This window comes from Nomascus leucogenys, chromosome X (genome assembly GCF_006542625.1).
Source record: "Nomascus leucogenys isolate Asia chromosome X, Asia_NLE_v1, whole genome shotgun sequence".
Lineage (NCBI taxonomy): Eukaryota > Metazoa > Chordata > Mammalia > Primates > Hylobatidae > Nomascus > Nomascus leucogenys.
Genome location: NC_044406.1, coordinates 109,315,630 through 109,330,111, shown reverse-complemented (window position 1 = coordinate 109,330,111; position 14,482 = coordinate 109,315,630). Strand labels below are relative to the sequence as shown.

Below are 14,482 nucleotides of genomic sequence, written 5' to 3'. Positions count from 1 at the left end.
ACACCCCCTTGAAACCATATTGTATATGTATCTATCACAGGATTGGAGACCACCATTGGGGGTTGATAATGGCTTGTAGACTAATTAACTGATAATACATAAGTTAGGATTAGTAGCAAGATACAAAGTGTCAGTATCTGGTCAAATATCTCAAAAAAATCACAGAATCATAGAATATAACATTAAGAAGTAACACACCTTAGGTGAGGAGGCCAAGTCCAAGTGCACGTCAATGAGTTGGTCAAGGTCAACTTGTTAGTGAGCTAGTTAGTGACAGAGCTTGGACTAGACCTCTGGTCTTCTGCTTCAGGTTCATGAAATTTGATGACAGTTTGGAGGTAAGTACAATAGGGAAATACAGGCCTAAATATTTGCTATGAAGATTTGATGATGCAGCAAAATGAGAGTAAAGTGAAGAGTGTTGTGGATTTCCAAGAGCAAAATAGCCGTTCAAGTTAAGTTACTTAGAAGGACCTCATCTCCAGGTACCCCTCAGGCAGATAAGCCTTTCATTTAATCCTTCTGACTTTAAAAATTCTGAGTTAGAGAGAACCACCCCCAGCATATAAACGGAACCACAGGCAAATGACTGATAAAGTAACATTGTCTTCTGGAATGTCTTGGTGATAGAATCCGTTGGTTTTACCGAGGAACCCGTCAAAGACAACTGGGTGTTGGAGGAGCCTGATTAGATGAATTATGATGTGTGTGCTCTAGCAAATTAATCAATAGACCTTACTGTATATTATTTAAGATCAGACTCTTAATTTCTGAGCCTGTTTTAATAGAGTGTATCCTCAATATATTGTCTCACTATTAGAGGAGACTGGGCATGTTTGGGTGGTATGGCCATAGACTGTCTCACTATTTAAAACAAAACAAAACAAAACAAAAACAAAAACAAGACAAAAAATCAATCCCCAAAGCCCAGTTTAGCTGTCTCACTCATTATTTCTATCAGATAATTGTTGAGGCCTGCTAAGCTGAAAACCTAATGTGATCTGATGGAACGAGTCCTGGAAGCAAGAGACATTGCTACCAGTCCCATTTTAGTGGTTAAACTGCTGCATGAAAAAGCACTTGGACTTTAGCTATCTCATCTATGAAATGGGGATAATTACAGTTTCTGACAGGATTAATTTTCCAAAACTTTCCAATTTAAGCCTCTCTCTACTTAGATTAAGCTGCTTTTACTTCATACATTTTAGACCAGATAAAATGCTTGATGGGGGAGGCGTTCTTTTTCAACAGTGGTGACTCAACCAAGAGGGTATTCCAAACTGCTTTTTCAGGGAGGGCCTACATAGCTTGAAAAATTAGGTTCTAAAATTACTATTACTTTTATTTTTTAATCTTAATCTTTGATTTATTTGGAATATTAAATACAATTTTAAAACAGAATTAGATTTTATTTATTGGAAGCAAAGGGCACATGAGCTGAGGAAGTTTGAACACCATTACATGAATATCTAAAGAGGAGAGCAGATGCCTCTTCTTACCTCGTTCTGTGTCATAGAGGTACACAAACTTCTCCCACTTGTAATGACCCAGAAGACTCAGAATAGCGCCCTTCAAGGCTGGGCGCATCTGGATGACAAACTGCACATCTGCGTCAGTGGGGAAGCTAGGCGTAACAAAGGATGTGTGCAGGGCCCCACAGAAGGAGGTCAGGGTGTTCATTGACATCTGGTCATAGAATCCAAAGATGGCATACACCCCTCTCGAGAACTGGGAGCAGACTGCAATGAGAAAAGAGAAAAAGATTCAATAGCTCCATGGTCCTTTGCTGCAGCTTGTAGGGTTAGAAATACAATGTACAATTAGGCCCCAAATTGCATGCCTCAAAAGAAAGAAGCCCCTGAAAACCCAGTTACCCAACAGGAGAAGAGTAAGAAAGGGAAGAGAATTAATTTGATACAGGTACACATTCTCTATGTGCACAATGAGCTGGAAACTAAGAAAATGTGGGAAAAATAGAGGTGAAGGTTGTCTTACTCCCTTTCAAAACCCTCCCGGCTCATCTCCAAGGCATTCAGTGCCCTTGTACTTCCACTTTAGCTTCCCAGGGGCCTCTTGGTGTACTAATGCACCCATCAAACTACAACTACAACTGTTTTGTGTACCACCCTTCATTCCTTTTTCTCATAGGTGACTGAGAATTTAGTAAGACTAGCTGCTAACGTGTCTGCTAGGAAATGTGTTACCCTTCAGGTTACATAATGCCTTAGCCACAGTTATGTTATTATTAAGGCCCTTAATGTGGGCTATTAATTTAGATGATTTAAGGCTCTGGGCAGGCCATGGGAAGACTGTCCTTTCAGTGCTCATTGAGTCACAGGGGTTAGGTGGCTGCTTATTCTGCCCATGTGTAATTGGGAAAGTTCTATCTTGATCCTTTTGCATGTATCTTATAGACTCCACTAGCCTACATGTAGAATTTTCACACCCCCCTCACAGTTGTCAACTTTCCTTCATTTAAAAGTGGGCCACATCGCTGCCTCTTCTCTCTTCTGGCCCATAAGAGCTTAAAAAATGTGAACCAATTTTAATATTAGCTTCAGTAGAACATAATTAGCAAAGCAAATCAGCTACAACAACACTGTGGCGCATTCACAAACAAAGTGAAAATGATCTTTAGATTATCTGCACCACTGCTCACTTCCATTCATGCGAAGCGGACATAACAAGCATAATGTGGTGTGATTTAAGGGGTCCTGCATGGTCTCCCTTACCTACTAGAAAACCCTAAATACCACTGTTAAGTTTACTTCTTCAAGTGTTTAAAAGAAGTCTGTGGCCTGGGAGAGTGACTAAATAGAATCTTATTTAGCAGTTACTGTGGTAAGATAAATTAATGTCTGATTAGATGCAAGGATGAGTGGGAAATCAGATGGGTAAATTTTGATGGGGATGAGTGGGTCAGAGAAGAGAATGTGTAGGGGGTCTGGAGTCCTCCCTGAGAGGAGAAACAGTGAAGACATTGGGCACCAAAAATAAAGAAGGGATTGAAAGCGTGAAGGCAAGTGGAAAACCAATTTAATTCATTTCTTGACCCTGTTGTGAGAGATAGAGTTCTCAGTGGATGTGGTATTTTGCTTTCCCTGCATTTGATTCGAATCTATGTTGATTAGAGCTGTTCTCTTTTTATCAGCCAAAGTCATTAGCCATTGGCTTGAGGGTAGCATTTCAAAAGTGATTATCAGTCACTTAACCATCTCCATCATAGGAGACAATAGTCTTCAACTTGAAGAATTCTAAGTGACCCTCAGACACATGCACAGGAAAGGTCTTTATATTAAAAGGAAAAATCCCGTCATGGTGGCTCAGGCCTGTAATCCCAGCACTTTGGGAGGCCGAGGCGGGCAGATCACGAGGTCAGGAGATCGAGACCATCCTGGCTAACACGGTGAAACCCTGTCTCTACTAAAAACACAAAAATTAGCCGGGCATGGTGGCGGGCACCTGTAGTCCCAGCTACTCGGGAGGCTGAGGCAGGAGAATCGCTTGAACCCGGGAGGCAGAGGTTGCAGTGAGCCGAGATCGTGCCGCTGCACTCCAGCCTGGGCGACCGACAGAGCGAGACTCCGTCTCAAAAATAAACAAATAAATAAATAAAAGGAAAAATCCAACTAGAGTGAATCTGGAGTACTTCATGACAAGAGCCAAAGGAGTACAATACTCAGAAACAAAAGGGATGTCTTGATCATCACCAAGGGTGATGCTAAGAAAAGTCCCATTCTCAAATTAATCCTGTAAGTGGAGAGTTTTGCAATACCAAGTCAAATCTTGGCCAGTGCACATAATGTTCTGTACAAAATTGACAATAATAATAACATCTAATAATAATGATAATAGCCATTGATAATAACAGCCAATAATAATGAGAATAGTATTTAGCCAGGCACTATACTAAGTACTATACAAATATTTTTTCATTTAATATTCTCATCAGCTTTATGAGGTATTGCTGTTATTCCTATTTAATAGATAAAAATTCTGAGACAAAAAAAACTCTTCTAGCTATTAAGCAGAGGAGCCAGAATTTGAATCTGAGTGTGCTTGACCCCAAACTCACACTCACATGTACTCAAATTCAATAATGTTATTAAAAAGTAATTATTGCTCCACATGAGATAGGGTTTCCAGGTTTAGCAAATAAAAACAAGATTTTCAATTAAATTTGAATTTCAGGTAAATAATTTTTTAGTATAAGTATGCCTCAAATTCATACATACACTAAAAACATAATTTGTTGTTTATCTGAAATTCAAATTTAACTGGGCATCCTGTATTTTATCTGTCAACCCTAGAAAGAACCTCTCCTTACTAATAATGGTCATGGGCTGGAAGACTAGAACAAGCAATCATGGCCCTTCAACCAAAATGATTCAAAGGGTAGCTGGTAATTCTCAGATCCATACCAACTGGCAAAAGAAAAATTAGGATCCATGAATCCTATACAAAAATAGTCTCGTGGGAAAATGCAACATATTTTCAGCAAGGAGAACTCCAACCTGACTAGATTATGGGCAATAATTGAGGGGGAATATAAACTTAAAAAGAAGGAAAACTATAGCCATTATCCACTTTCAGTTTCAAAAAGCTCTTGAAGTAGTGGAAGGAAACAGAAGATAAGTGGTGAGGTTCTGGTTAATTAAAAAAAAAATCTTGTATTGCTCTTCTAATCATTGACCTTGAACTCGGGGTGTGGAATTAATTAATCATTGTTAGTTCATACATGGACTTTTAATACCTTATTTATTGCATTTATTTATTTATTTAGACTATAACGAACACCTAAAACCCATTACCCAACCTGAGAACTATAACATTACTGATAACTTACTTTTATCTATGTGGTCCTCCTCTAGTCCATCTCCCTGTATTGATAACACTCCTCCCCACTACCCCTGCCCCAGGTAACTACTATCGTGAAATTTGTATTTATTACTACCTTGGTTTTTACAAAATATACAAACACATACATGTAAACAATATATTATTATTTTTGCTTGTTTTAAAGCTTTATATCAAGGGAGTCATATTGTATATGTGAAACCCAGACTTTGGTAAAACTTTGTGAGTTGTCTCCAGGAAGGTGAACCCAGTGAAATCTTTAAGTCTGTATATTATGACAAGAAGAATGAGACAAAAGAAGAACTTATAAAAATGTGTAGGGAGCCTGTGTGAGAAAACCCACTGAAATTTAAAATTTCCAAACTAAGCATACAGCTCTGGTTGTGACTCAGACAAGGGACTCAGGAATATTTATAGATCAGTGGCAATCCTCAGGGAATAATGCGCTACTGTGGTCCAAAAGGCAGATCCACGGTCTTTTGGTGGTGGACATCAATAAGAAGAGTTTTAGGTGAAAATCAGGAAACATTTGACTCCCTTCATATAAAACAGAAGTACAACTGTCCTGCAGATATTGACCCCTGTGTTCCACCCACTCCAACATAGACAGACATCAGTAGAAGGTCTGTGGAGGATTAGCCCAATGGGGAAGACAACTGCCATATGAGGACAGTGTTAATGGCCTCTGAAAGAAGCTGGGGCATGGGGAACCTGTGAAGGGCCTTTCACAGCAGATCCCAGGCCTGTTCCTGGCTGTCAAAAGTAGGGTTGAATGGAACACTGAGTTGACCCACCCACAATGTCTATGATTTTAGATTCTTAGAATGTTTGAGCTAGAAGGAACTTAAATATTTTTTATTCACTTGTTTCTCAAGCATGGTTTTTAGTGGTGAAATCCTTTCTCCAAATGAAATTTTATATGGAAAAGTTTATTTTACAAAAGAGACAGTGGAGCTCTTCTGATTGAACAGAGTTTCAGTGGTCTGATGTCTCCCTATCATAAAGAAACTATGACACAAAGGGAGGGAGTGTCTTACACAAGGTCACACAAGAATTATGAACTAGTCTCTTAGAAAAGCTTTATTGGCATCTCCTCACCATCCCTACTCCAGAGCTATCTTTTGCAGCGTGGGTCAGGATTCACCTGCATGGAAGTGACTTACCTTCAATGCCTAGCCCTCAGACAAGGTAGCATAGATGGCTCTACCAGGGGTTTCCCATGATTCATCTGCCAGCTGCTTCGCTCAGCTCCCTCCAGCCCCAAATAACAGCAGTGAGAGTTGGTTGCAGATTGGTGATCTTTTGGGAGTCATGATTCTTTTGGGGGATGTCTGTTTTCTTTATCTGAATCCTTAATGAACCACACCCATTTCTTTTTTTTTCTTTCTTTCTTTCTTTTTTTTTTTGAGATGGAGTTTTGCTCTTTTCGCCCAGGCTGGAGTGCAATGGCCCGATCTTGGCTCACTGCAACCTCTGCCTCCCAGGTTCAAGCAATTCTTTTGCCTCAGCCTCCCAAGTAGCTGGGAATACAGGCACGCACCACCACGCCCGGCTAATTTTTGTATATTTGGTAGAAACGGGGTTTCTCCATGTTGGTCAGGCTGGTCTCGAACTCCCGACCTCGGGTGATCCACCCGCCTCAGCCTCCCAAAGTGCTGGGATTACAGGAGTGAGTCACCACGCCCAGCCTCACACCCATTTCTTTATCTCAGAAGACTGTCTGGTAAAATGGTGATGGAAGAAATGTTTGTCTTGGCAATCTTATAAAGTCATGAAGTGCAGAGGGAAAGGCAGCAACTTCATAGACAGGCAGATCTTGGTTCCAATCATGGCTCTGCCAGTCATAAGCTGCGTAACTTTGCACAAGTTATTTGACCTTTCTGAGCCTCAGTATAGGATGGTTATTACATAGGCAGGTTCTAAAGTTAGACCATATAGGTTGAAATTCTGTATCCTTTACTTATTAGGCAAGTTACTTAATATCTCTGTGCCTCTAATAGAGTTTCTTCATCTGTAAAATTGGGATAATGACAGTACCTGCTTCAGCATTGCTGTGAAAGTTAAAATCCGTTCATTCATGGGCAGCACCTATAACAGTGCTTAGCATATAATAGACATTCAATTAATACTAGCTATTTATTCATTCATCAAATATTTATTGAGTGTCTACTATGTGTCAGGCACTGTTATAGATGTTGGGAGATACAGGAGTGAAAAAGATCCTGTCCTCTTGGGACTTACAGACTAGTGAGGGGAAAATACAATAAATGAGAGAAATAAATAAAATATGAAGTATATCAGCTTCACTTCTCTCTCTCTGCGTACTTTGCCCTCTGTTAGCTCTGTTGTGTTATCCTCCCCACAGTAACCATTGCCCTCTATCTCATACCGCGTCCCAGGATATCACTTTCCGTCTCTTTCACTTTTCCTATCCATTTCTTCTTTCCTAGTCTCACTTCTGGGTGGTAATGGGTTAAAGAAACTCTGCTAATTTGGCTCAAGAAGATGCCATTGTCCTCTGTCTCTTCCCTCCCTATATAATGCCTTTGTGCTGGTGAAATGCTGTCCCTACCTGGGGCCTCTGTGCCTTCTCGGTGTGAAATAGCTTGGTTGTCTGCCTCCTAAGAGTGCCTGTCTCTGTATATTCCCAGTAACAAAATACCAATTTTTTTCTCACTGAAGATGCCGTTTCTGACTACATTCTGGATTCCTGGGGACTCTAGTGTAGCTCTCCAGCTGCGTTGCCTTCAGTGGTGAGTGGCAAGCAAGGCTGAAGCCAGCTGTCACACTTTTATTTATAGTCTCCGAGTCTGTAGGGTCGAGACAGGTATTGTTAATGTACAGTGTGGCACCTAATTATACCACCCATATTCCAAAAGGCATCATTACAAAAATGTCAAACAACCTGATTACCTCAAAGTTCAGAATAACAATATTGCATATCGTTTACAGAACACTGTTCATACCTTTTGAATCAAGGAGGAAAGAGGGAAACTGAAATCTCTTGCTGATTTAATGATCGCATTTAAAGCAAGCAGGAAGACGAAAAGTATAGCTATGAAGAAACTCATAGAGCTACATCACAGCAAGGTTCTCCAGGTAATTCTTTCATAGTACAGTGAAGTCCAGTGGATCAAAGAAACTTAGAGCTAGGAGGGACTTTGAGAGATCATATAGTCTGGTGCTTTCTAAAGTTGTGGTATTAGTAATTGGTGGAGTTACCAGTGTAAGGAAATAAATAAATGTATGCTGTGTTCTGCTGTGTGTTGGAGTAAGGTAGACAACTCGTGTTTTTTTTTTTTTGGAAAGACAGTCCTTTTCTCTATATAATTTCTACTCTTTAGTGCTATATGTAGTCTTTATCTTCTGAAATGATGATGTTGATGATAAATGATGATGATGTCTATCACATAGGAGATATATTTATATATCTGTATCTCTTATGTGGGTAGACAAAATAATGACTCCCCAAAAGATGTCCATGTCTGAATCCCAAAGTCTCTGAATTAGGTTATACGGTAAAGGGAAATTAGGCTGTAGATGGGATTGAGGCTGCTAATCAATGGACCCTAAAATATCAAGATTGTCCTGGGTTATCTGGGTGGCCCAGTGTAATCACAAGCTTCTTTAAATGTGGAAGACAGAGGCAAAACGAGAGTCGGTATCACAGTAATGTGACAGGGGAAAGACTTGCCTGGCCATTGCTAGCTTGAAAAGTGGAAAGAGGCCACAAGCCAAGAAATATGGGTAGTCTCTAGAAGTTGAAAAAGACAATAAAACAGGGTCTCCCTTAGGGCTTCCAGATAGGAACACAACCCTACCGACACACTGGTTTTAGCCTGGTGAGACCTGTACCAGACTTCTGACCTACAGAACTGTATGATAATAATCTTGTGTCGATTTAAGCTATTAAGTTTGTGGTAATTTTTTACAGCAGTAAATAGAAAGCTAATACATTCAACATAGCAAAATTAAAAGGTTGGTAACTCTCTGGATCAATGTACACCTGCCCTACCATTTTCCCCCCAAAATATTATTAATCTGATAAGTCCGAAAGGTTGGAAATGAATTGTCTAGTCCAAATTCCCATTCAATACCTGAGCCACCTTCTGTGAGGTCATATTGCCTCTCCTTGAATCCATCCAGTAACAAGGGAGCTCACTACTTCCCTTGAAGGGCAGCTCTGACGGCTAGGGAGCTCGTCCTTAAATTGAACCTAATTTTACTCGTTGGGCCTCTTGAGTGCCGCACTGTAGTCTCTCTATGCTGCCTTCTTCCTGTCAGGCTAAACATCTGCTTAGATTCCATTTCCTCGTAAATCCCTGCCACCTCCATCAACTATCATTCTAACTCCTTTATCACTATTATTAATGATGGGATAATAAAGATCTTGCAGTCTTCAGCTTCTGGAACCTAGTTTCTGTTCCCATCCCTCTACTGAACTGCTCTCTCAAGTTCGATGATGACTTCTTCACTGTCAAATCCCCCTCTATTCATAGACGTTGTTCAAATTGATTGCTGAGCTGCATTTGATATTGTTGGCTAAATCTTCCCCCTTGAAACTCTCCTCTCTGATTTCCAGTGCATTAAACTCTGCTGGCCCTACCTCTCTTACTCCTCCTTTTCAGTTTCCTCTGGGTCCACCTCCTCAATGAGGATGTGTTTCAAAGATTTTTTCCCTGGCCCTCTTTTCTCCTCACTTTAAATATGGTTTTTTAAAATTCAACAAATATTTATGGAGGACCTGCTATGTGCCAGGCAAGGGGATCTAATCTCACTCCTGAGCTCCAGAGCCACATTTCTAACTGCCCATAAAACAGCCTCACCCGGAGGCCCTCGAGGCATCACAAACTCAGCATATTATTGCTCTACGTCCATCCTCCACCTATGTGTCTTCTCCCGTTGTCCCTGTTTCTTCTTTTTTTTTTTTTTTTTTTTTTTTTTTTTTAGACAGAGTCTCGCTCTGTCGCCCGGGCTGGAGTGCAGTGGCGCAATCTCGGCTCACTGCAAGCTCCGCCTCCCGGGTTGACGCCATTCTCCTGCCTCAGCCTCCGAGTAGCTGGGACTACAGGCGCCCGCCACCGCGCCCGGCTAATTTTTTGTATTTTTTTAGTAGAGACGGGGTTTCACCGTGGTCTCGATCTCCTGACCTCGTGATCCGCCCGCCTCGGCCTCCCAAAGTGCTGGGATTACAAGCGTGAGCCACCGCGCCCGGCCTGTCCCTGTTTCTTCTAATGCATTGCTCTTGTTCCAGGAACCGAAGCTAAAGTCTTAAGGGTCATGATTTCCTTTGTTCTTTCCCTCATTTCCCTATACCATTCTTTTGTAATGCTTCACCAATTCTGCCTCTAAGTTACGTGTATCTACCTCCTGTTCATTGTCAGTTCAAGTTCTCATTCCTTTACTATTGACTGAGAGTAGTCTCTTAACTGGTCAATTGCTTCCAGTCTTTTCCCAGACTATTGAATACTGCTATCAAATTATTGTTCCTTCTTTCTGTTTCAACTGATCAATCAAAATATACTCATCCCATCTCCTATTTCTGCAAGAAACTACTCTGTGTATGAATTGTTAATGGATTAATAAATGAATCTTTGTAAATAGGTCAGTTCAGGGTTTTTCAACCTTGGCAATATTGACATTTTGGTCTGGATAATTCTTTGTCCAGGGGCTGTCCTGTGCATTGTAAGATGTTTTGCAACATCACTGACTTCTACCCTCTAAATGCCATGGGCGCCACTCTTACTATCTGTTGTGACAACCGAAAATGCCTCAAAACATCATCAAATATCCCTCAGGAGGGCAACATAGCTCCTCTCCCACATTGAGAACCAAAGGTTTACCTTATGAATTCCTCCTTACAAAGAGCAAAACCTTAATCCAATGAAAATGCATACATATCTAGAAAATCCCGAAGGAGTTACTTTAGCAGTAGAAACTTAAGAAGGGTGGATATTTTGGACTCTTCCAAGCCTACCATACAGGCAGCTACCTTCCTGATCCTGCCCTTTAATGAGTTATTTGTGTTTAGCCTGGGGATGTAGGAGAGGGGAAATTAGATAGAGGATGGATATGGTGGGGTGAATATAGGGTAGTAGTCAGCTCATACCTTCCCTGGGTTCATATAAATCATCATCCCTCCCCAATGCCCTTTGGTCTTGTGTCCTGGTAACCACAGTGGGTGCTTTTAGGTTTCAGAGTCAGAACAGTGTGTCAGCCCCATTCTCCAGCTGATGATTGCATGGTTTAATTACCATCTTGGGGTTAATTCCTTTGAACATTTTGTTCAGCTCTCAAGAGCATACTGCCTTCTGAAAGTCTAACTAGTTATTTTTGCAATTACATGGCATGTATCTAAATGCTGGCAAAGAAAACACTTATTATCAACATTTGATCCTACTTGAATGTAACTGCTAGCAAATGCAGGCATTAATATACGAACACATGTATTTTGGAAAATTCATTTTGCACATGTAAATGTCAATCATCCTTCCATAGCAATGTCAGAGATGACGGGAAAGGTGTTAAAATGGGTTGGGCTAAGAGGGTGCTTTTTAGGCCCTTTTATATCGAGATAATATGGTTAAGCATTGGGACTCAGAAGTCAGGCGTGGGCTTCAATTTTTTGCTTATTCATTCATTAAATAAATTTCAGGTTCCTAGTGTGTGACAGTGTCTGGGTGCTGAAATATGGTGGTGAGCAAAACAGACAAGATCTCTGCCTTCATGGTGCTTACAGTCTAGTACTGGCAGTAAATATGAATCAAATAATCATACCAATGTGTGATTATCACGTTCTAACTATGAAGAGGAGAATGTGTAGGATGCTGTGACTTCATGACAAGGTGGTTTTAATTTAGATTAGGCCAGGGAAAGGTTATCTGTGGACAAAGCATTTGAACTGACACCTGATGGTAGAAGAGCACCCTATACAAACAGACTAGCATGTGACAAGGCCCTGAAATGCATTTGATGCATTTGAGGCACTGAAAGAAGACTAGCCTGGCTGGAACATGGCCAGCGAGGAAGAGGATAATGCAAGTTGAATCTGGTAGAGGAGGCAGGAACCAACTGTGGAGGACCTTGTTGGATGTTGGCAAGGAATTTGTATTTTTATGCCAAGGACTATGGGAGGAAATATTAGAATAATTTTGATCATGGGTATAGCATAAACCGATTTATATTTTTTTAAAAATTTTTCTTGCTGCTGTATGAAGAGTAGATTTAAGGGAACATCAACAAAAGTAGGGAACACCTTTGAAATGTTATTACTATAGTCTAGGTGAGAGACAATAGTGGTTTGAATTGTGTTGTGGCACTGAAGGTAAAGAGTTTTGGAGTTTTTTTTTTAAGGTCAAGTTATTGGTTAAATAGACTTGGGCTAGTTACTTAGATGCTCCAAGCCTCATTTCCATATCTATAACAATTGGTATAATAGTACCTACTCCATAGTATTATTGTATGGATTAAATGAATATGTGTAAAGTGCTTATGACTTTCATATAGTCTGTTCTCAATTGATAAGTGGTATATGTTATTTATATTATTTTAAAAATTATTTCTCAGTGTGTTTGCACTGAGATGGGTTTTTATACAGTCCAGCCCCTAATTGGCTATGTGACCTTGGGCCGGTCACTTCTCTGGGCTTTAGGTCTGTCATTTGTAACCCAGCAATGCCTAACACCTGCTTTGCCCACCTCACAGGTTTGTGCAGAGAATAAATGGAAATAATAGCTAAATTTCTCCTTTTAAAAATTACAAAAGTCCCTGAGTATGAATGAGTAAGTAGTATTGGTACTTGGCTTCCAGTAATCATCATCCACATAACAAATCAATCCACAGAACTGTCGTTCTTTACAGCCTGTCTCTGTCATCCACATATCTCCATCAATCATCTAAAGTAGTCAGGGGCCTGTCTTGACTTGCAACTCATTTTACATGGGGTTTAGCAGGACTCTTAATTGAAAAAATAATTGATCCAGTAATCCAGTCACAGTCAATGAAACAATTTTTAAAGCTGTGCAGGAAAGTGATGAACTCTTATGATGTCTTTGAATCAGCCCTAAGGTTTGTCATGGACAGATAAAAGCTACAAGTTTGATATCGCATCATATAGTATTTGAAAGCCATTTTCTTTGATTTTGCAGCCCATGCTGAGCAGGGAGAGGGTGAGATGGGTCCCCAAACAAAAATTATTCTCAAAAATGAACTAATAATTGTCTGTTTTATTTTCTGTAGGCTTAAAATATTTCATAATTAAAGCCAAAACCATATATAAGTAATAAAATCTTTAGATCCATCATCAGTCAAGAAAACATGCCTTTATTTCCCGCTTTGTTTGGATTGCTTAGCATCACATTCTTAATGTTGTGATGGCTTCAGTCACCTCCTCCATCTTCCGAAAAAATGCAACAATCCCCTCTATAGCTGAATTGGCAGGTGGGTCCATCTCCTCTTGAATACTTCTGATGCTGGTGAACTCACTACTCTTCAAAACATTGCATTCTACTTTGGGATGGCTCTAATTATTAGAAATTTCTTAATATACTGACTGCAAATCTACCTCCTTGTAACTTTCACCAGCTGAGGATTATTTTTTTTGTCTGAAGTATGCAGGAACTATCTACTTCATCTTCAAATGACAGGCTTTCAAACATCTGAAGATATGCATCCCACCTGTCTATGCCTTCTTTTTTTCAGCCTATCGCCAACTGTTCTTCAGAGATCCCAGGCTCTTCACCACTCTGACCATCCTTCTCTGGATGTGTTCCAGTTGGTCAAACGTCACCCTTAAAGTTTGGCGTCCAGGATTGAGCACCACACTGTGAGTAAGGTTAAACCCCTTCAGAAGACAGGGAACTGATACCCCTCCCCACCCCTCCAATTCTGGACTAGAAAACACATAACTGTCAGTGCTGCTGAGTATGGCATGGCTTTTTAAAAAATAAAACAAAACAAAATAAAGCATAACAAAACAACAACAACAAAAAAACAGCTCATCATAGATTTCCATGGAAACCACTCCTACTTTGTGATCTTGAAATTATATCCCAGGTATATTAAGAAACTTCTGCCAAACCAAGCTTCCCCCAACCTTGGATATGTGCTGTTGATTTTTTGTACCTAAATATAGACTTTTGCTTTTTAAAAACATCCTAATGGTTTTGACTCGGCCTCTAGGGATCATTTTTAATCTTGATTTGTTTAACAAGTTTATTAGATGTCGCTCCCAGTTATGCATCATCTGCAATTTGATCAGTCTGTTTCGGGTAGTATAATCCAAGTTATTGACAAAAATGCTGAAGAGGACAGGGCCAACGACAAAATTATTGGGCATGCTACTTTATTCTCCACCCCTATACTTTTCAGGATGACAATAACTAGATAATAAATAGTCTGGCTAAAGTTCTTCAGTATGCTCCCAATATATCGTTAACACATTCACAGTTTAGGCAACATGAATGATTCTTAACACTGACTTTGGTTCTTCACACACATTCACAGGCCAAAATCTTGGGTAAAAAATAACTGGAACAATTTTCTTCTCTCCTGGTTTTGTCATCTCTGACCATGTATCTTTACCATTTATCATCAAGTTTTATGAAAAGGAAGTAAAAAAAAAAAA

At 40.0% G+C, this 14,482-nt stretch overlaps 1 protein-coding gene across 6 annotated transcripts in view; it reads right to left on the bottom strand.

The window, feature by feature from the left end:
- GRIA3 (glutamate ionotropic receptor AMPA type subunit 3) overlaps positions 1–14,482 on the bottom strand; it is a 310,569-nt gene that overhangs the window by 238,706 nt on the left and 57,381 nt on the right. For all 6 annotated transcript variants that reach the window (XM_030806409.1, XM_030806407.1, XM_030806406.1 and 3 more), the window contains one exon: positions 1,500–1,739. In XM_030806409.1, the coding sequence (XP_030662269.1) occupies positions 1,500–1,739 (240 nt within the window). The remainder of the gene's footprint in view (positions 1–1,499; positions 1,740–14,482) is intronic.